The sequence below is a fragment of the Haliotis rufescens genome, unplaced genomic scaffold (genome assembly GCF_023055435.1).
Source record: "Haliotis rufescens isolate VD_foot unplaced genomic scaffold, xgHalRufe1.0.p SCAF_6, whole genome shotgun sequence".
NCBI classification, from domain to species: domain Eukaryota; kingdom Metazoa; phylum Mollusca; class Gastropoda; order Lepetellida; family Haliotidae; genus Haliotis; species Haliotis rufescens.
In genome coordinates this window covers 56288029-56310745 of record NW_025964334.1, presented here as the reverse complement: position 1 = coordinate 56310745, position 22717 = coordinate 56288029, and the positions used below count along the sequence as shown (strand labels likewise).

Sequence of the window (22717 nt, the reverse complement as noted above, 5' to 3'; positions counted from 1 at the left end):
CCGCATTCTGAAGGAAATTCCTTGTCAAAATTGCTGTGTGGGGTCTGGCACTGTCGTGTTGGAAGATTAAACCGGGTCCATGTGCTGCCATAAAAGGCAGAAGTTCTGGTGCGGTAAGCAGCAGCGTTGAGGTTGCCACGGATGACAAGAAGCCTGGAACGTGCATTGCAACAGAAAGCACCCCACACCATGACACTTCCGCCTCGAAATCTGTCAACTTCCTGTACACAACACTGGGCGTAACGTTCATGACGGCGCCTCCACCCCCTCGCCCTAGCATCAGCAAATCGAAGATTAAATCGGGATTCATCACTGAAGACGACTTGAGTCCAATTCCTCTGAGTCCATCGTAAGTGTTGCTGTGCCCACAATTGACGTTGACGTCTGTGTAATTGAGTCAGAATCGGCCCGTAGTATGGCCGTCGTGCTTGAAGGTGAGCAGTTCTCAGACGGTTTCGAACAGTTTGCGCACTCAGTCTACCCCTAAACAGTTCATTTCTGGTTGATGCAGCCGTCAAAAATCGGTTACGGAGGTGACGTAAGACAATCTGACGATCCTCTGCATGTGACGTCACACGTGGTCGACCTGGCCGAGGGCAATCAGCGGTGGTACCCGTTTGCTGTAGACGCGTCTGTAAATCATAAACAGTCCGTCGACTACAACCCATCGTCTTTGCGACTTCAGCTACGGACGTTCCAGTCTGCAACATGCCGATGGCACGTTCACGTTGCACATTTGAAAGGCGTGGCATGACAAATGGCTGTAAAGACTTTTGTTTTCTTGTGTTTTTCTTTTTTTGTTAATGACTGCTAACAAGTATAGCTGAAAACACGTGCGGTATTATGGCCACGTGACCAATTGCACGTGAAAAAACACTTTTGCCACTTTAGTGCTGTGTACATGATTTTGATCGATTCACCTTCACAAAAACGGGTGTTATCTGAAGACAATACGTGGCCATTACTGTTTAAATACACAATAAGGGCCCACAATTATAACTGGTCAAAATGTTAACATTTTAGGATTGTGAAGTATATATATTATAAAATGAGTGTTTTCAATGCATATATGTAGAGCTAGGTAATCTCACCGCGGTAAAATAGATGATTACAAACAGTTGAGTGTTGTGTTCGCAACAAAAGCGTCATAATGAAGCGTGAACAGCCATTGAAATAATCAATTTCCTTGCATAATTCAGTATGTCACACATTAATCAATTCTAACAAGAAAACAAGTACAATAATCATATTTGAGTGAGTGAGTGAGTTGGGTTTAACGCCGCTTTTAACAGTATTCCAGTTATATCACGGCGTGTCAGCTTAATGTGGGAGGAAAGCCCGAAGTGATGCAGGTCTCAGACGTTTACCACTTCGGTGAAACCCACGAGCACGGGTATGGTGCTGACAAACCTAGAAACATAATTGGGGCGAACCGGGATTCGAACCCACAATCATAGGTTTCTGGCGTGCCCAAGGGACGCAACTCTGCACAGCGAATCGCGGCGCCTTAGACGACTGGGCCACCCGTGCCCCCTCAGTCAATTTGAGACAAAGGTTGTATGCTGGACAATATGATTGTATTGTTTGATGATAGTTATTTCAGGAGACAGGTGGCGAAAATGGTAAACTGGATTGTCTATCCATTACCGCCATCTGTCTCATGATTTAAATCAATTTTGAAAAACTTCAACCCAAAATAGAAGTCCCGTGTCAAGATATATTCTCTCAAAAAAAGTAGAGGACAACGAAATATGAATGCGTTTCATGCTTATACCAAGTATAAGAGCACAGATTGTTGGCATCCTGTGAGAGAACGTTTATGTCTGTAAAACTTAAGATCAAAGCACATACTGTAGGTTGCACGTGTCTCATGAAATTGCGCCACGCTCGTGCGTTGGTTGTTCGTGTATAAAATAGTGATGCGGAGCTTCTTCGGGTTTTTGGCAGGTTGGAACCTGGCAAAAGTCAGCGTGCAGTGGCCAATTATTTCCCTGTTTCACAATAGCAGTCTATGGAACAGGTACCAACAAACCCCACATGTTGACGATCGACCCCAGTTAACGACAAGAATACAGGATGGATTCATCCGAAACCAGGCTCAACGCAATCGAGCTCAAACGGTGAATCAAAATGCTACAAACGAGTTACGGGTAGGACGGGTTAGAAGTCATCTCCATGCTCAACGGTCACGTGTTCTGCCGCCCCTTACAAATCGTAAAATTGGCCGAAGACGCCAATGGTGTACCCAACATGGGAAACGTGGGTAATCGTCGCAGGTCACGTGTCATGTTTTCATTTGTGACCCGATTCCCTTTGCACTTCCTTGATACGCGTGTTCGTGTCTGGCGATGTTTTGTCTTTCAGGAGGACAACGCCCGCGCTCACCTCCAGCAGCACATATACAACATCTATAAAATGCAAAGACCAGCAATGAGCCAAGACCTTTCCCCCACTGAACACGTCTTGGACATGAGAGGGGGAAGTGTGCTTAAACGTCAAAGGCCATCGTCCACGTTGGCTGACCTTGGCCAGGCGCTCCAATACAACTGGTACAGACTCCCTTAAATCGCAAGTGGGAGACTCACGCGCCCAGTCAGTCTCGTCGAGGGAACTGATGTTTGACAAATCGAGGCAGTATTATTCATAACTAATCTAAAAATGTGAACTTAGAAACTTCGCATCTTACCCCAATCGCCCTTGAAGATCGTTGGCGGTCATAGCATCTGTCATACTTCACTACCTGTTGCAAAGTGTTCCCAGTAGGTTCATTTTTACCATACAAATATTACAAGAAACAAATATCAGTTAGAATTGTGAAATTTTCAAGTTATTTCCGAATACCCCCTACTTCTTTAAAGAGTATATTTATCATATGTTTCCATATTTCTGATATATGATAGACCGCCTCCGTGGTCTTGTGATAGATAGCGGAAGGGCCGGGGTTCGATACCTGGCCGCGTTATACCTAAAGACGATAAACGCATTAGGGGGTCGGCATTAAGGGACTAAAACAAGGACTGGTCGACTTGGTGTCAGTATTTGGTGTCTGACTTGGTATTTATGTTAAACTGCGGCATGGTATCTCAGTGTAATAGCACTAATGATCGGAATCAGTCCGGACTGGGACTAGTACAAGCACACTCGCACGCACGCACGCACGCACGCACGCATGCACGCACACACGCACGCACGCACGCACGCGCGCGCGCCGCTATATAACCGCAATAAACTTGGACGCGACGTCAAAAACCTTTTCACCTCACCTCAACTGATAACCACCTGAATTCTGTAATTCTAATAGTCAAGACACGTACATGTATTTACATGGTATTTAGAATTCACTTCTACGCTCGTTTATCATCATGGCTGGGCACGTGTTCATGAATTATATTCAAAGTCGTGTGGTTTGCATACATTGCCAGTTTGTTCCCTTGATAGTTCACAATATGTACGTAGGTAGGCATACAAGTACGTAGAAAGTAGAGAAATAGACAAAGATATGTTATGTTATGTTATGCATTTATTCCGGAAATGTAGGTCATCCGGCTAATATTTCACAAACATTTCACAAGAAATATATGGATAAAGGCCCGCCTTACATTCAATACATTGCTGTTGACATAAATCATCAACACATGCAATTAATTCATATCATGTGTTTTCGATCCTATAGTATTCTCACATTGAAACCATAAAATATATTAGCACCTAAAGTAATGGAAATGCTACAAAAATGCTTTTCTGGCTTCATTTAATCAATACAAATCATGGGTTTTTGACTGGTGCCACCAGTGAGAAAGATAGAGTTTGAACGTTCGTCAAAGATACAGTTGAACCTCTGTGCGATAGACTATCAGGCGGACATGACGTGTACTTTTTCTTACTCAATGAAAGCAGATATATCCTGAAACAGATGAATCCATCTGCTGATATTGTTTTCATGTCTTCATGGAAGCAATTACATCACACACATAACACAACTCACATATATTATCAACTATCTTAGAATAAAGGTCATATACATTCCAGCATAAGAATGAAACAGTACAGTAAAGTACGGTTATAACGAACTCAAAGGGACTACTAATTTTAGTTCGTTATAACCGTGGTTCGTTATAAGCATATATACAGTATAACAACAGCAAATAGTCGGGACCAAAAAAATAAGTTCGTTATATCCGTCAGTTCGTTATAAGCGTGTTCGTTATAACCGTAGTTTACTGTACTATTATCATTGTTGTTTACTTTTTCGTTATTAAGATTCTGCACGGTATTGATCTGGCTTTCACTGACATCAGTGTTATTTGGAAACCTTAGTTTCGTTTTAGTTTCCGTTTATATTATCTCACCTTTGCTTCAGAAACACTCCAATTTACAAAGACTTTAGCTTCGTTGCAGTTTCAAACACACTCTCATCTTTGCTTCAGAAACAATTCAATTTACAACCATGATCTCGTAGGCCAAAGAATAGTAAACTGTCACTTCTCGATTGTGTTTGTAACAGATGCACGTTTTATTCAATGAATTTATCAATGGTTCTCAATGTCCCCTTGCTCTGTAACGACTCAAAGAAATGAAACTTACTGTTCATTTACATATTTTTGGAGTGTATTTGCTTTAGAATTGTTCCTGTATTTGCTGTTGAACTGTTTCTAATTCCTTACTATTATCCTCTAGTGAGTGCTTGGGTCTTCCTGATCCAAATCCTGACACGGACAACTAGCTCCAACGTATCACCGTGGGACGGGGATGAGGTTCGTCATTAACAGAGAAGATGGAGAAGAACCATATTTTATTATGATTGTGTTCTGCATTACTATAAGATATCATTCGACACAGTTGTTAACGTACAAGTGCCTATAAAAAGTAATGTCCAGCCATAGAGGCTTATGAGACATCAATTGTTTTACCAATCGATGTTTTGTCTTTCAGGAGGACAACGCCCGCGTTCACGGTGCACAAATGGTCAATGCTCACCTCCAGCAGCACATATACAATATCTATAAAATGCAAAGACCAGCAATGAGCCAAGACCTTTCCCCAATTGAAAACGTCTTGGACATGAAAGGGAGGAGTATGCTTAAACGTCAAAGGCCATCATCCGCGTTGGCTGAACTTGGCTAGGCGCTCCAATAGAACTGGGACAGACTCCCTTAAATCGCCATTGGGAGATTCATACGCACAGTCAGTCTCGTCGAGTGAATGGATGTTTGACAAATCGAGGCAACTGTTGTGTATTGGGAAACCTTAGCTACGTTTTAGTTTCCGTTTATATTATCTCACCTTTTTATTCAGAAACACTCCAATTTACAAAGACTTCGTTGCAGTTTCAAACACACTCTCATCTTTGCTTCAGAAACATCTTTGCTTCAGAAACAATTCAAATTAAAGTAACGTCCAGCCATAGAGGCTTATGAGACATCAATTGTTTTACCAATCATGTAAACTGTAATAGTAATGCATTGACGAAGTCATTAAAATGCTCCGCCATCCACTGGACACGATCTGTTACAAACAGAGCAGCCATGCAATGTGATCTACCACAGAACATCAGGTATAATGAGCATGACGAGATAAGCGCTCAATAAAAGTGTCCTCATTAAATAATTTGCAGTTGTCGGGATAATAAATTCCCACAAAATTTCATGGCATGTGTAGTTTGCTATTGCATGCCATTGGATGCTGGAGACGCACGTGGTATTGCCTACATTATAGCAGTGCCACGCCTACTGTGCGTGAACTACGTCATGCGTGACGTCATCAGTGTATGTCGCTCACATCATCGTCAGAAAATGATTGAACCGCCCAAAATATATGATGGTATTATCTCATTTTTTGTCTCTTTCTTAGTTGTGAGAACCTCCAGTATGAACTACAGTTCAAAATTGACTCCCTTGCTCATCTCCACGTTCTCCCGTCGTTATTTAGGGTTTTCAATCCCTTTGTCCATCCAATTAATAAAGTGGCTTCCATCATCTCCACCAGTCTGCTTGTTTACTCTGCTTGTATACTCTGTGTTCATTAGTCATCCACTGGCTTCCAATTAGCTTAATCACCTCTCTGTGTCCATCGACTAGTCACTGTAACAACTTAGATGTCAATAAGTGTATATATACCTATGTTGTTTAGCCCTATCCATCACTCGCTTGATAAAGGTGTTAGGATCTACACCGAAACGTCACACTAATTGTAATAAAGAAGTTGTTCATCCATAGAACTCGTCTTACTTCACCACTCCAACTTCTAAATGACACTCAAAGAAGTTAATGTATGATACAACTACGTTTGGGATCAAAGTTTACCTTGGCCCTTTGTTATGTTAATACAATTGACATTGGATGTGGCAGGATTAAGAAACATAATGAACAAAAAGCCTGCAGAGGTAACCCTTCCGCAGCTGACAATAATATAACCATGTTTACAAAACCCTTTTCAAAATAATACCCCACCCCAGCGAAGGTAAATACCAAGTTTGCAGACACATGCAATTAACCAACCATAAAGAACACCCGATTCGTTCATATTACTATGGTCAATATGTCATGGCATAACAAGCTAACTATAGTAATATGAAAGAATCGGCTGTTCTTTAACGTCTTCTGAGTAGTATATATAGTATATAAGGGACAAAAACATTTCAATAATCATTATATTAAATGACAACGCCAACATGACTAATCTGTCTCGATATCTGCCGAAACAGATTCCTTTAAGCTTAAGAGGCAAACTACCGTGAACATTATATGATTGGGTCACTTAAAATCAGGTGTTCGCGAAAAGAGTAAGCATGTCCTGCTTTAGCTGAACCGCTTCTCACGCATGTTGCACAGAAGAGTAAGTGAAATCTCTACTACGATATATATAACAATTTAACCTCATATACATCAGATTCATAACTCTGTTAGTGACGGTTTCACAAATACCGATGTTGATCGTACGAAGGACCATCTATGATGTGTTGACAATCTCAGACTTTCTGTACAGATCGTAGAACTTAGAGTCTTTCATCTTTTCGTCGTAGACGCGGTTAAAATATTGGCTGAGCTCTCCTGAAAACCAGTTCTGCCATGTTCCGATCTTCCCTGAAAGGAAAATCAAGTAATTACAACCCAATGGACAAAAATTGATTTTGGAAATAAACATAATGTCTAATCATAGTTGAGGGGTTTATTCAGTTTATACTATGAATTCGGGAAATACTCGAGTCTGATTGGTCAATCAGAGGTTGTAAATCACAATAACCACCTCTGATTGAAAGAGCTGATTTTAAGAACGCATCACTGCGTAAGATGATATCAATGGAAACGTATTTCTTTCTAATTGTCGGTAGGCATTTTGAGATAAGTATATGTTCAATTACGGGTTATAATGTTTGCGATAACTGAATTATCTAAAGTATATGTTGCAAAATATTGTTTTCAGAAAACACGACGGGAATCGACTGTGAGAGATATTTAAGTTCTGGTGACAATAGAGAACTTGAAATTTGGTGATTTCCTGTAGTCGACTTTGACGTCATATTGTCTGTGTCACGATGAACGGCATGACGTCATAATGGTGACTCGCGGTAAAGAACAAAACTTTGCAACGCCTGCCTACTCTTTTTTATGGGCTTTCACTTCATTTAAGGATTGAAATTGTATTTGTTGCTGTTCATCAGCTAATGGAAACGGTGCCTCGCGAGAGCAAATTTCATGATGCACGAAGCTGATGAACGTCAACAAATACAACTTCAATCCTTATATTGACATATACATAAATGATAACAAGACAATTCATTAAACATCAAACTTTAATAATTTAAAGCCAACTATATCCACCAGGAGAGTCGTGACGCCGTGACGTCAACCGTCCCAAACATTCCATTTGGAGTGACATCCCTTTGTTTTACAAACGGCAAGGTCATTCACTTGAAATATAAGTTGCACCCAGTAAAGTTAGAGCTGAAAGAAACTGAGACCTGGCTGATGCTGAAAATTGATTAATATAAACGTTCTGTGAACTTTGGGTGCGTGTTTGAGGTGAGGTGAGGTGAAATTGGGTTTAACGTCGCGTCCAAGATTGTTGCACTTATATAGCGACGTGCATGCACGTGTATGTGTGTGTGTGGCTGCTTGTACTAGTCAGGACTGATGCCGAGTTATAGTGCTAGCTCACTGAGATACCATGCCGCAGTTTAACATGAATACCCCACTCAGACACAGTATACTGACTCCGAGCCGACCAGTCCTTGTTTTAGCCCCTTAATGCCGAGCGCCAGACAGGGTAACAACAAGTACAATCTTTTAACGTCTTTTTGTATGACGCGGCCCGGGATCGAACCCTGGACCTTCCGCTCTCCGGGCGGACGCTCTACCACAAGACCACGGAGGCGGTCTGCGGCGCGGTTGGATTTCCCGGAGCAATACACGACAGCGTGGAGTGTTTTCTTTCGGTAAGTAGCTTCGAATGGACGCTTCATTTCGGCGACCCGACATAAACATGATCTGTCTGGTTTCAAAGCCTGCATCATTCATAGCCTGAATCGATGTCGCTCTCAGACAGCGGGCTGGGTACCGTTTTGAACACTTAGACGCTTTGGAAACATCGGCCATGAAACATTTTCCCTTAATGTTAAATGAACGATAGTCAGCTTGGTAGTTTTCACCTATGCGAGGTCACCCGTTACTGTCAATATATTGGCTTATAAAGTCGCTCTGCTTACACGCTTTCAATGCCTTTCAATGAGAAAATAACGTACTTGTCAAGAAAACTATTCATACGCAGTAAAATATCCGACTTCAGGGCTTTGAAACCCATTTATTCAACAACACTTTGTAACCTATAAGACTGGGAGACTGGAGCACACAATCCCATTCTTTGTCTTTAATTGCGAGACATACTTCAAAGCACAATGTTATGATAACCGTACATCATACTGGACTTGTACTATCTATTTCATCGTTTCCTGGATTATGCACGACAAGGTGAGGTGAGGTGAAATTGGGTTTAACGTCGCGTCCAAGATTATTGCACTTATATAGCGACGTGCATGCACGTGTATGTGTGTGTGTGCCTGCTTGTACTAGTCCGGACTGATGCCGATTTATAGTGCTAGCTCACTGAGATACCATGCCGCAGTTTAACATGAATACCCCACTCAGACACAGTATACTGACTCCGAGCCGACCAGTCCTTGTTTTAGCCCCTTAATACCGAGCGCCAGACAGGGTAACAACAAGTACAATCTTTTAACGTCTTTTTGTATGACGCGGCCCGGGATCGAACCCTGGACCTTCCGCTCTCCGGGCGGACGCTCTACCACCAGACCACGGAGGCGGTCTTATGCACGACAAACATATTTAATATAGGAGAGAACAATATTTCCTTTTGTCAGATGTGCGTGATGCTGATTGGATCAGAGCTACAGCAAAGCAGCGTATTTGCGTAAAATATCCCCCAAAATATTCAAAACCCAATGATTTCAATTAACTTGCGTACAGAAACGCATGCATTACATCAAAAACTAAAATGTATAAAAACAGCACGCGTAAATACCCAATTCAGCTTTTTCTTCATGCGTACAAAGGAGCTAATTTCCGAAACACAATTACGAGCTAATTTACTCTCCGAGTCAAGCCTATATATTTAGAACAGTTATCATGGTTGTGTTATCTTTTCTTTGTTTGTTTTTAAATCTTAAAATGTTCACTCTTTTGTGGAAATACCCAATAGAGTGATGAATAGATGAGTGAAAAATATTGGTTACCCAATGAAAAATGTAATAACCCAATTGAAGTATACATAGAAACCCTAGAGTGAAAACTCAATTGCTCAAAACGTTAAATTCGATTTTTAGGAGGTACACATTTACTTGCGCAACCGAAGTGTCTCTTCGTGTTCACCTTCGGCAACACGCGTGACACCGGATGCCGCGAAGTCGATGACGGGTTTCCAGGTACTCTGATTATAAAGACAGTGCCGTAGCCAACTGCCCCTAGATATAGAAAACAGTTTTATTTGAATCAAGTTGGGGACAAGGGATACTTGTACACATATTTGCCCCCCCCCCCCCCCCCGTCAAAAAAAGGTAAACTACGGCCTTGAAAGAGGTGGTCTCGTGTTTGCACCCATTTGTCAGAAAAATAGAAACACAAAACTTTCATAAATTATGTTCTGTATAACAGTTCTTTTTCTCATTTGTAATGTGTAGGCACGTGTATCTTTGATACACGAAATAAGGAAATTAAAGAAGACAAACGTATTGTATGATCCCTATCCAAAATAGTGTCAGAGGTGGTGACAGAGGCACGTCAAGTCAAACATTTGCGGGATTTGAAGGTTAGATGGGATGGGCAAAGCCGTTTACTGTTATATTGGAATGGCACATGTGCAAGAGACCATACATTTAGTTATTATTTCTGGCGTGGTGCAGAGTGACTAGTTCTAAAGGGACAAACTACGTTCATTAGCGAGCTGTTTCTGTCCCTGAAGAATTCTCTACAATATGGTCAGAAAAATACATTAACACTCGAATAATGCCGTTTCTGCGCCGAATACGAGTTACGGAATACGCTTCAACGACTCCTCGGTTTTGTGATCTGTTATTTTGCAAATCTCGCGATTTTCATTTTCCTTCAAAGTCTGGAATCTCAGCAATGTATCATCATTCCATTCGTCAAATATTTCAAATTTCCGATTTTGAAGTCGTGACAAATTACCATCTGAACCGCCATGTTAAGGACTTGAAAAAAAATAGTTCCATTAATGAATGTATACATACGCGGTGATGAAACCAAAACATTAAGGTGACTATTCTCATTCGACAACACGCTTTAACCCATGAGAGAACATACATACTTTCAGGTTACAATTCAATATGTTATCTACTGCATATTGTTTTCCGTGATCGTTTGACAATTATCTCCCGTCTGCTAAGGGAGTATTGAACTAAAGACCTCAAGCCCTCAAGGCCCTAAGACCAAGCAACTGGATTGCCGGATAAACAAATTAAGGGTACGTTGTTAATTTTTTTTAATTATGTATAGACGTTCCAAACGGTATTCTTGTTCGAAATGTTCCCCAGAAACCTATGCTTGTCTTAATTGGCTACTGAACTTATCGGTTTGTCAGACCCAGTTACTTCATGAACCCTGACGACGTGGAAGATGCTCATGCTATCAATCCCTGTTTTGTTGTCAAGGCCGCCGTACAAACTTACAAACTGCCGGTAAGAGAAAGTATACACTTGAAAATTGGATTTGATATTAAATAACAAATGTTATTAAAACGTTACAAGGCTCAAAACAGTCGCTGAAACACTCCAAACATGAGGTCCTTAACACAACTATGAAACCCGTATTAACTGACCATTTCTCTCAGCCACCATCCCACATGGGTGTATACGTTCTTTGTGTGTGGCGTTAAAAAAACAACAGGTAGTAATCGCAAGGGAGGCAAGGTGTACGGACATTTGAGGTTCTAGTGTATACAACCTTGGTTATAATGCACACTCCTCCCATCCAGCTTCTCCGTGACGGCTAGTTTGTCTTGCTTCATGTTGTCAAGGCTACACTTCTCTGCGACTCGTGTCCGAAACGTCTCATCCGTTTTCGTGTTGAGAAATTTGTCTATTCGTTCAATTTGTCGAACTGGTTGCTGTAACCATAAAATGTCAAATATCTAATGTCAACGCCAGAGGATACTCGGTCTCGATCATCCGAAACAGACTCCATTTGAGCGAAAAGAACCTACCAAGCTCCTCACAGCGCAGCTCTCTATACTATAGCTGCCATTAGTCAAAACTCCCCACTGTGATAGGTGACCACAACCATGCTTGGAGTTGAACTCGCAACCGACTGACATTTATGTTTACGAATGAGTGAATACCGCCGTGACCCATAATACTCTTACACCAGCTTAATTATTATCTTTGTCAATTTGAATTTCTATTTCATTTCAATGTAATAAGTATAATAAGAATGTAACGGGAAAGTTGAGTGATTATCCGTTAGTCTGCAATCTCGAACCAATCTGATTATACAAACAAAAAAGTAAATTCATCTGGAACACATGGTCACTCTTTCAAACCTTTTCAAAATAAACTATGACGGCATTCCCAAAGACAAATCGTATAAGCGTTAGTACATTTGGGGTTAGAGGGCAAACGTAACAATTCTTGTAATGGCCGCGTCCACACTGTCGGCAGCGATGCTACCGAGAGGGTAACGAAGATGTCACGCGCTGGGAAGGAGCTTGGAATTTGGAGTGCAAACGGCCGCAACTCTACACAGCGAATTGCGGCGCTGTAGACGATTGGGTCACCCGTACTACCCGACAGCAATAAAAAATATATGTGGATGCACAGCACCAGTGACCAGTACCCCAGTCACAGTGACCAGTACTATCTGCGCGATGATCGGATTGTCAGGATGTTTCATTTGGCTTTTTGTTCGTCATTACAACATATATTGTAGATTGGTGTTCCTGTTTTCAACCAAGTAACAAACTCTATTATTAATGCCTTCGGCGGTATAGCTGAAATATTGCTGACAGCGGCAAAAAACAGCATTCACTCGCTCACTTACTGTCACGAGATCTTCAAAGCGGACCACTAGAATCGATGAAGTGTGATCATTGGCCATAGCCTTTTCCCAGTTTGTCACGTGATCGAACCAGCTGCCCCAGGCCACTGTCAAACGAATTGTGCATAACTATTAATATATACTCAACAATGAAACAATGTAATAGACTTAAAATAATTGTTTGACAATAAATTGCACCGCAATATAATAATAGAAACATCATGACACACATATAGGAACATCATGACACACATATAGGAACATCATGACACACATATAGGAACATCATGACACACATATAGAAACATCATGACACACATATAGGAACATCACGACACACATGTAGGAACATCATGACACACATATAGGTGAGGTGAAATTGGGTTTAACGTCGCGTCCAAGATTATTGCACTTATATAGCGACGTGCATGTACGTGTATGTGTGTGTGTGTGGCTGCTTGTACTAGTCCGGACTGATGCCGATTTATAGTGCTAGCTCACTGAGATACCATGCCGCAGTTTAACATGAATACCCCACTCAGACACAGTATACTGACTCCGAGCCGACCAGTCCTTGTTTTAGCCCCTTAATGCCGAGCGCCAGACAGGGTAACAACAAGTACAATCTTTTAACGTCTTTTTGTATGACGCGGCCCGGGATCGAACCCCGGACCTTCCGCTCTCCGGGCGGACGCTCTACCACAAGACCACGGAGGCGGTCACACATATAGGAACATCATGACACACATATAGGAACATCATGACACACATGTAGGAACATCATGACACACATATAGGAACATCATGACACACATATAGGAACATCATGACACACATATAGGAACATCATGACACACATACAGGAACATTATCAAACACATATAGAAACATCATGACACACATATAGAAACATCATGACACACATATAGGAACATCATGACACACATATAGAAACATTATGACACACATATAGAAACATCATGACACACATATAGGAACATCGTGACACACATATAGAAACATCATGACACACATATAGGAACATCATAAGGTAACATATAGAAACATCATGACACACATATAGGAACATCATGACACACATATAGAAACATCATGACACACATATAGGAACATCATGACACACATATAGGAACATCATGACACACATATAGAAACATCATGACACCCATATAGGAACATCATGACACACATATAGAAACATCATGACACACATATAGAAACATCATGACACACATATAGGAACATCGTGACACACATATAGGAACATCGTGACACACATATAGGAACATCATGACACATATATAGGAACATCATGACACATATATAGAAACATCATGACACACATATAGGAACATCGGGACACACATATAGGAACATCATGACACACATATAGGAACATCATGACACATATATAGAAACATCATGACACACATATAGGAACATCATGACACACATACAGGAACATTATCAAACACATATAGAAACATCATGACACACATATAGGAACATCATGACACACATATAGAAATATCATTACACACATATAGCAACATCATGACACACATATAGAAACATCATGACACACATATAGGAACATCGTGACACACATATAGGAACATCATGACACACATATAGGAACATCATGACACACATATAGAAACATCATGACACACATATAGGAACATCATGACACACATATAGGAACATCATGACACACATATAGGAACATCATGACACATATATAGAAACATCATGACACACATATAGGAACATCATGACACACATACAGGAACATTATCAAACACATATAGAAACATCATGACACACATATAGGAACATCATAACACACAAATAGGAACATCATGACACACAAATAGGAACATCATGACACACATATAGGAACATCATGACACACATATAGAAACATCATGACACACATATAGGAACATCATGACACACATATAGAAACATCATGAGACACATATAGGAACATCATGACACACATATAGAAACATCATGACACACATATAGGAACATCATGACACACATATAGAAACATCATGAGACACATATAGGAACAACATGACACACATATAGAAACATCATGACACACATATAGGAACATCATGACACACATATAGGAACATCATGACACACATATAGGAACATCATGACACACATATAGAAACATCATGACACACATATAGAAACATCATGAGACGCACACAGGAACATCATGACACACATATAGGAACATCATGACACACATATAGAAACATCATGACACACAAATAGGAACATCATGACACACATATAGGAACATCATGACACACATATAGGAACATCATGACACACATATAGGAACATCATGACACATATATAGAAACATCATGACATACATATAGGAACATCATGACACACATACAGGAACATCATGACACACATATAGGAACATCATGACACACATATAGGAACATCATGACACACATATAGGAACATCATGACACATATATAGAAACATCATGACACACATATAGGAACATCATGACACACATACAGGAACATCATGACACACATATAGGAACATCATGACACACATATAGGAACATCATGACACACATATAGAAACATCATGACACACATACAGGAACATTATCAAACACATATTGGAACATCATAACACATATATAGAAACATTATCAAACACATATTGGAACATCATGACACACATACAGGAACATCATGACACACATATAGGAACATCATGACACACATATAGGAACATCATGACACACATATAGGAACATCATGACACACATACAGGAACATTATCAAACACATATTGGAACATCATAACACATATATGTTCATATGTGTTTATTATGTTCCTATATGTTCGTTATGATGTTCCTATATGTGTAAAATGATGTTCCTATATGTATTACAAGCATAATATATAATATAGGAATATCATAACACACGTGTAAGGACATCGTGACACACACACACATAGGAACATCTTAACACACATGTAGGAACATCACGACACACATATAGGAACATCTTAACACACAAGTAGGAACATCATAACACACATGTAGGAACATCATAACACATATATAGAAACATCATGACACACATGTAGGAACATCATAACACATATATAGAAACATCATGACACACATATTGGAACATCATAACACATATATAGAAACATCATGACACACATATATAAACATCATAACACACATATAGGAACATCATAACACATGTAGGAACATCATAACACATGAAGGAACATCATAACACATGTAGGAACATCGTGACACACATATAGGAACATCTTAACACACATGTAGGAACATCATAACACATGTAGGAACATCATAACACATGTAGGAACATCATAACACACATGTAGGAACATCGTGACACACATGTAGGAACATCGTGACACACATGTAGGAACATCGTGACACACATGTAGGAACATCGTGAAACACACATAGGGGCATGAAACCAAACATGTAGGAACATCATAACACACATGTAGGAACATCGTGACACGCATATGGAACATCATAACACCAATATTGGTACATCATTACACACATACAATAACATCTTAACACAGATATAAGAACATCATGACACATAAATTAGCACATGAAAACATGCAGCAACACACACAAGAACACACACACACAAAGCAACACAGCCATCTACACATACAGGGACGTGTGTACATACATTCGCCATTTACGAATAACTTCAGCCAATCTGCGAAAGGGCATATCTCCACCTTGTCTCTGATCCGAAGGTACTTTCCCATCAACTGATACCACGAGCAGGCGATGTCACGTGGGTCCCTCAGAACGTATATTACTTTCACCTTCTTTTCAATCGCTGCTTTGGGAAGACGATCAAAATGCATGTGCCCATTGAGAACTCTGGGTGAAGGATGCTGTGCCAGTTCCTCATTGAATTTTTGCTCCAAGTGAAAGTGTTCCTTCGGGTGTGGTATCGTGTCTACAGACTTCCTCAGTAGCATGTTGATCACTTCAAAGCACCAATGTGTACCTGTCGTTAAATATCAGATGGTAAATGAAAACAACAAACCCCTTTATGTATTCATCAAAAACACAGTCGATTGTACAATTCCGACTATATCGTAATCATGTGTTTATGCATCACTATCACAAAGCGGACCGCCTCCATGGTCTAGTGGTAGAGCGTCCGCCCGGAGAGCGGAAAGTCCGGGGTTCGATCCCCGACCGCGTCATACCAAAAGACGTTAAAAGAAGGTACTTGTTGTTGTCCTGTCTGGCGCTCGGCATTAAGGGGCTAAAACAAGGACTGGTCGGCTCGGAGTCAGTGTACTGTGTCTGAGTGGGGTATTCATGTTAAACTGCGGCATGGTATCTCAGTGAGCTAGCACTATAACTCGGCATCAGTCCGGACTAGTACAATCAGCCACACACATACATACACATGCATGCACGTCGCTATATAAGTGCAATAGTCTTGGACGCGACGTTGAACCCTATTTCACCTCACCACACCTATCAAAAAGCTATGTCAGGTTTTCGAGAAAAGGTGGGCATATCCTGCCCCACGGGTGGTACCCGTCACCAAAAACATGCAAAAGTAGGTCAATTGTTCAACTTTAAAAAAAACACATTGTTTTTGTCACTGATGCGTCAAATTTGGAAATCTCTTCCAAATGCCCACAAAAAACGTGTAAAGGTTTAACTGTAATCTTTAATTTTAAACTGCCATAGTTTAAACATTTAACGTTAAACATATTAAATGTCTTTCTGCATGGAATAGAACATTGGTACGGAACTTCAACATCATAGAGTTTAGAAGGTCGATAGATTTATTAACAGGTACAAGAGGGGAGGAAGTGGTTAGTGGTGACTCCCTAACTAAAAGCGACAGTTTCATAATCCTGAGTCCATGGTACGATTCAGACTAAATCATAGCCATGTGTTTATGGAGCAATGTCTGATACCAAGGGCGAAAAGGTGAGCGTATCATCCCCTTCCGTCGGCACTCGTCACAAACTCATGAACAGGCAGGTCAATTAGCATCCAAAGAGCCGTTAACATCATGACCTATGGGCTATTGACAAAGTTTGTTCTGTAGCACGCATATGATGACACATGTGCTATGTCTCCGTCATATACAATAGGTGTTGAGCTGATTTGGGGTTTAACGTCGCGTCCAAGATTATTGCACGTATATAGCGACGTGAATGTACGTATGTGCGTATGTGTGTGTGGCTGCTTGTACTACATGTAGTCCGATTAATAGTGTTGGCTCACTGAGATATCATGCCGCAGTATAACATGAATAACACCCCACCCAGACACAGTATACTGACACCGAGCCGACCAGTCCTTGTTTTATCCCCTTAATGCCGAGCGCAAGACCGGGTAACAACAAGTACCATCTTTTAACGTCTTCCGCTCTCCGGGCGGACGCCCTACCACACAACAACAGAGACGGTCCATGTCCAATAATTACCATACATTGAGCAAGGGTCCTTAACATACGGGGCTCCTGTCTCTATATAGAGAAAGACAAATCGCATTGCCTACAAACATTTCCTATTACAGTGTGAGTGATTTGAATCTTACGCCACCTGGAATATTCCAGCCATACCAATGGTGGAGGTGTAGGTTTCACACCAAATAGTAGGACCTGGTCTTTGGTCTGACGACTGAACGCTTTAACGACTGGGCTACCTATCTATTTGATAGTAAAAGTGTTGCACTACCAGATCGCATATATCCGCACAACATGACGTCATCATCTCTTATGTCCACTTCCGGTATGTTCCGGATGACCTCTTCGTTAAAATCGCATGGGAAGCGCCATCCGTTTACTTCCAATAGTGGGTATTTTGCTTGAGGGTGATTCTCAGGGGACACGTGAATAACTGGCATGACTGTGGAATGTTCAAGCATCAGTTGTAACATCTGCAAAAAAAACCATACGTACCCTTATTGATATTTTGTTTACCATTCTAATGAAAGAAGATTTTCGTCATCTATACCATTTCACTCAGATGAAACTGCAAGAAACATCAGGGTGAACCTGTATTCGAAGCCACGATCATTGGCTTCTAGCGCCTGATGGACGCAACTCTACAATCTTACAAACAACACGAGTAAAGGTGGATCACAAAGCTGCCATCATGTTCAGGAGAAAATAAATTATATGAAACAAGAAACAACAAAACAAGTTTTAAAAAGCAAAGCACCTTAATTAAATTCACGCACTAGTCACCGTACTCTTTCTCAGGGTCTGCAATATGCTGAAGAGCATTGCGTCTCTACCCTTGCCAGGATCCTTGCCAGGTTAGAATAGTAGATCCCTCGATCATGGTCCTTGTTCTGCGTCATGCTTGTGCGGTTAGGTTCACCAAGTGACAAGCATTCATGAATTGCATCACTTCGGCCTTGCGCCGACACTGAGCTGACCAGCATACAACTGAAGTGTTGCTGAATGCTGCGCCAAACCCATCTCAGAAACATTGACAGAAACAGAAACAGTGGTTCCCCTTCTCTTTTTTGGTTTGGTTTGGTTTGTTGTTAAACGCCGCACTCAGCAATATCCCAGCTATATGACGGCGGTCTGTAGATAATCGAGTCTGGACCAGACAAGCCAGTGATTGATATCATGAGCATCGATCCACGCAATTGGAATCGATGACATGCATCAACCAAGTCAGTGAGCCTCACCACCCGATCCCGTTAGTCGCCTTTTACGACAAGCATAGTCACCTTTTACGGCAAGCATGGGTCTTCTCCTTCTCTACAATACTGATGATAAGACGTAAAACTGTCTGGTTACAGTACCCTGTTACCCGGGTACCTGAGGCCTGTTACCCTGGGTACAAGAGATACAACATAAACTGACAAAGTGGCAGTTGCAGAACCTTGAAACGGTTAAAATAACTTACCAATTGCAGGCTCAAATTATGAATAAACTGACCCCAGTCCGATCAGGGAGCCGGCTACGACTGCACTAGTTGCCACAAGTCATTCAGGGTCAAGACTGAGTTGAGTCTCCTGTAATATGCACTTGCAAACATAAAATAGGCGATGTTTGTTCCGATTATATCGCATTTACCTTAACTGTCAGCCTTGCTCCAAATGCAACCGTCAGGTATTAAAACTGACATTCTTTGATATTGTCAGTATCATTGTAAAGCTATGACCTTGTGGACTGACAAAGTCTACTTGACCCACTGCGTGCTATCGCAAACAACCTAGGTTAGCAACCGGGTTAATGATATTGCGACGCCTCGGCAAATGCTGTGTCAGATAAGAATAGAATCATCTCCCTTTATGCGAACAAGCACCTGACCCCTCGTAATGTCAAGAGTATTAACAGAAGCATTTGCATAGCATTTATCTACTCGTCATGTGTGTGGCAAGTGAATATGCACTATATACCCTAGTCACAAAGACAACAAACAGACTTTTTATAAAAGGTAGGGCGAGCACCTACACCAACCTACTGTGTTGACGGCTTAAAGGTAGGGCGAGCACCTACACCAACCTACTGTGTTGGCGGCTTAAAGGTAGGGCGAGCACCTACACCAACCTACTGTGTTGGCGGCTTAAAGGTAGGGCGAGCACCTACACCAACCTTCTCTGTTGGCGGCTTAAAGGTAGGGCGAGCACCTACACCAACCTTCTGTGTTGGCGGCTTAAAGGTAGGGCGGGCACCTACACCAACCTTCTGTGTTGGCGGCTTAAAGGTAGGGCGAGCACCTACACCAACCTTCTGTGTTGACGGCTTAAAGGTAGGGCGAGCACCTACACCAACCTTCTGTGTTGGCGGCTTAAAGGTAGGGCGAGCACCTACACCAACCTACTGTGTTCGCGGCTTAAAGGTACAGCGAGCACCTACACCAACCTACTGTGTTGGCGGCTTAAAGGTACAGCGAGCACCTACACCAACCTTCTGTGTTGGCGGCTTAAAGGTAGGGCGAGCACCTACACCAACCTACTGTGTTGGCGGCTTAAAGGTACAGCGAGCACCTACACCAACCTACTGTGTTGGCGGCTTAAAGGTAGGGCGAGCACCTACACCAACCTACTGTGTTGGCGGCTTAAAGGTACAGCGAGCACCTACACCAACCTACTGTGTTGGCGGCTTAAAGGTAGGGCGAGCACCTACACCAACCTTCTGTGTTGGCGGCTTAAAGGTAGGGCGAGCACCTACACCAACCTACTGTGTTGGCGGCTTAAAGGTACAGCGAGCACCTACACCAACCTACTGTGTTGGCGGCTTAAAGGTAGGGCGAGCACCTACACCAACATTCTGTGTTGGCGGCTTAAAGACAAAATTAATTTTGTCAAAGGAAAGGTGACTGATGTTCTGTGATTAGTGTTCGTTCTTTGGTCTGTTGTTTAACGCCGCACTCAGCGATATTCCAACTATATGACGGCGGTCTGTAAATAATCGAGTCTGGACGCTGTTTGACATCAGGAGCATCGATCTACGCAATTGGGATCGATGACATGCATGAACTAAGTCAGCGAGCCTGACCACCCGATCCCGTTAGTCGCCTCTTACGACAAGTATATTAGTGATAAGCGATTGTCATTCATAATAACTTGACCGTCTCAATAATCGAGCATTCATTCATATGGTTGAGTGTAATATTATCATTTTAGAATGTATGGTATCAAAATAAGGTTACAAACCTGTTTTTTTAAATTGAGAATGTTTCGATAACATACTCGTTTTGGCACGGCACAGAAATGAGTGTCAACCAACCGAGATGCCATATCAAATCGGCCCAGACTTCTGTTTCCAGAAGAGACTATCTAATCGACCGCTGCATCGAGATCAGTATGTTGCGACCCTGCAGAGTCCTTTGCTTGGATGAAGTCGGCTGGTTTGAAAAGTGAAGCAGAAGGTTTTCTGTTTGCTGCCTGGGACCAGTCACTTCCCACTCGAAACCGTCAATGTGTGATTTGCTTCAAATGTAAATATGAAATGTAGATTATACAAGGGCCCTAAGCTAATGATGAGCCTAAACAGCCTGACTGTGCAAGGATCACCCAGACCCTCTTTGCTGCATTTAATCTGATAATAATAATAAGAATATATATATATATATATATATATATAATATAATATATATATATATATATATATATATATATATATATATATATATATAGATAAAATACAAAAGTCCAAAGATGAGCTGTATAATTTACTCAACCGGTTTCACGCATGTGATTTTCAAGAGTACAGTTATACCGTTACCACGATATATATATATATATATATATACCAAACTAGCCCAAAAAGGTGTATGTCTTGAATGCTAATCTCAAACACACTTCCAATGGCGTGTCTATCAAAAACTAATTCCGAGTGCTGGCAAATAAAATATAGGTGTACGCTAATTGTAACCAGTCATGCCACCTGGCATTTGCTCAGCGCATAAAACCCTCATGCCCACCTTTACATTCACAGAGCTCTGTGAAATATCTTGTGGGCAACGACAGGCGGTCACGTCATGTCGATGTCGCCAGCAACCGATCACAGCAACCGTTAGTTTAGTGTACATAAGTAAAACTATAATAATATGTTCAGTGAAATAATTGTGGTTGATTGCATGAGCAACGCCCCGATCAGGAATTTACAGAGCCTGGCCGCCCGATCCGAAATGTAGATGGTTCAAATAAAAGCATGGGTTCCTGCGTACCCGGGATAGCCTAACGCCTACCTGTCTTAACACATACTTGTTCCAGGCTCAATTATTTACATACCCCCGTCCTACAGCTGGCACACTGCTTTAACCATCAAGTAAAAAATTCATTCAATATTGCTGTCTGCAACGAAAAGCGACTTCCGCGCAATCACCCTTTACACCTCGATGGTGTGGGATGGACATTTGGCCATGAATTGGCTTATGCTTACCATTGTGCCAGAGTGAAGCTCTTCACAGGATGATTGGGTGTCATATAAACATCAGACACAGATTGAAATAAATGCGACAAAACCCTTTCAATATTCATAAATATAAATTGCCAATGCAAGAGTATAACCAGTCCAGATTTTCTGCAAAAGTAAATTCAACTTGAACTAATTCATAA

General features: G+C 41.4%; 1 protein-coding gene across 1 annotated transcript; it reads right to left on the bottom strand.

The window, feature by feature from the left end:
• Positions 1 to 6141: 6141 nt before the first annotated feature.
• Positions 6142 to 19765, bottom strand: LOC124146882 (sulfotransferase 6B1-like). The gene is made up of 6 exons (XM_046517403.2): positions 19555 to 19765; positions 18367 to 18568; positions 16335 to 16664; positions 12567 to 12670; positions 11475 to 11637; positions 6142 to 7082 (listed from the first exon to the last, which is right to left on the bottom strand). The coding sequence occupies exons 2-6, from the start codon at positions 18566 to 18568 to the stop codon at positions 6949 to 6951; spliced, it is 933 nt and encodes a 310-aa protein (XP_046373359.2). The 5' UTR covers positions 19555 to 19765; the 3' UTR covers positions 6142 to 6948.
• Positions 19766 to 22717: the final 2952 nt, after the last annotated feature.

Coding starts and splice junctions, on each gene's coding strand:
- LOC124146882 (XM_046517403.2), bottom strand. CDS start 18,568: ATGTTACAACTGATGCTTGAACATTCCACAGTCATGCCAGTTATTCAC. Junction 16,665..18,366: donor GTGCGGATATATGCGATCTG/GTAGTGCAACAC, acceptor ATTTAACGACAG/GTACACATTGGTGCTTTGAA. Junction 12,671..16,334: donor GTTATTCGTAAATGGCGAAT/GTATGTACACAC, acceptor TTCGTTTGACAG/TGGCCTGGGGCAGCTGGTTC.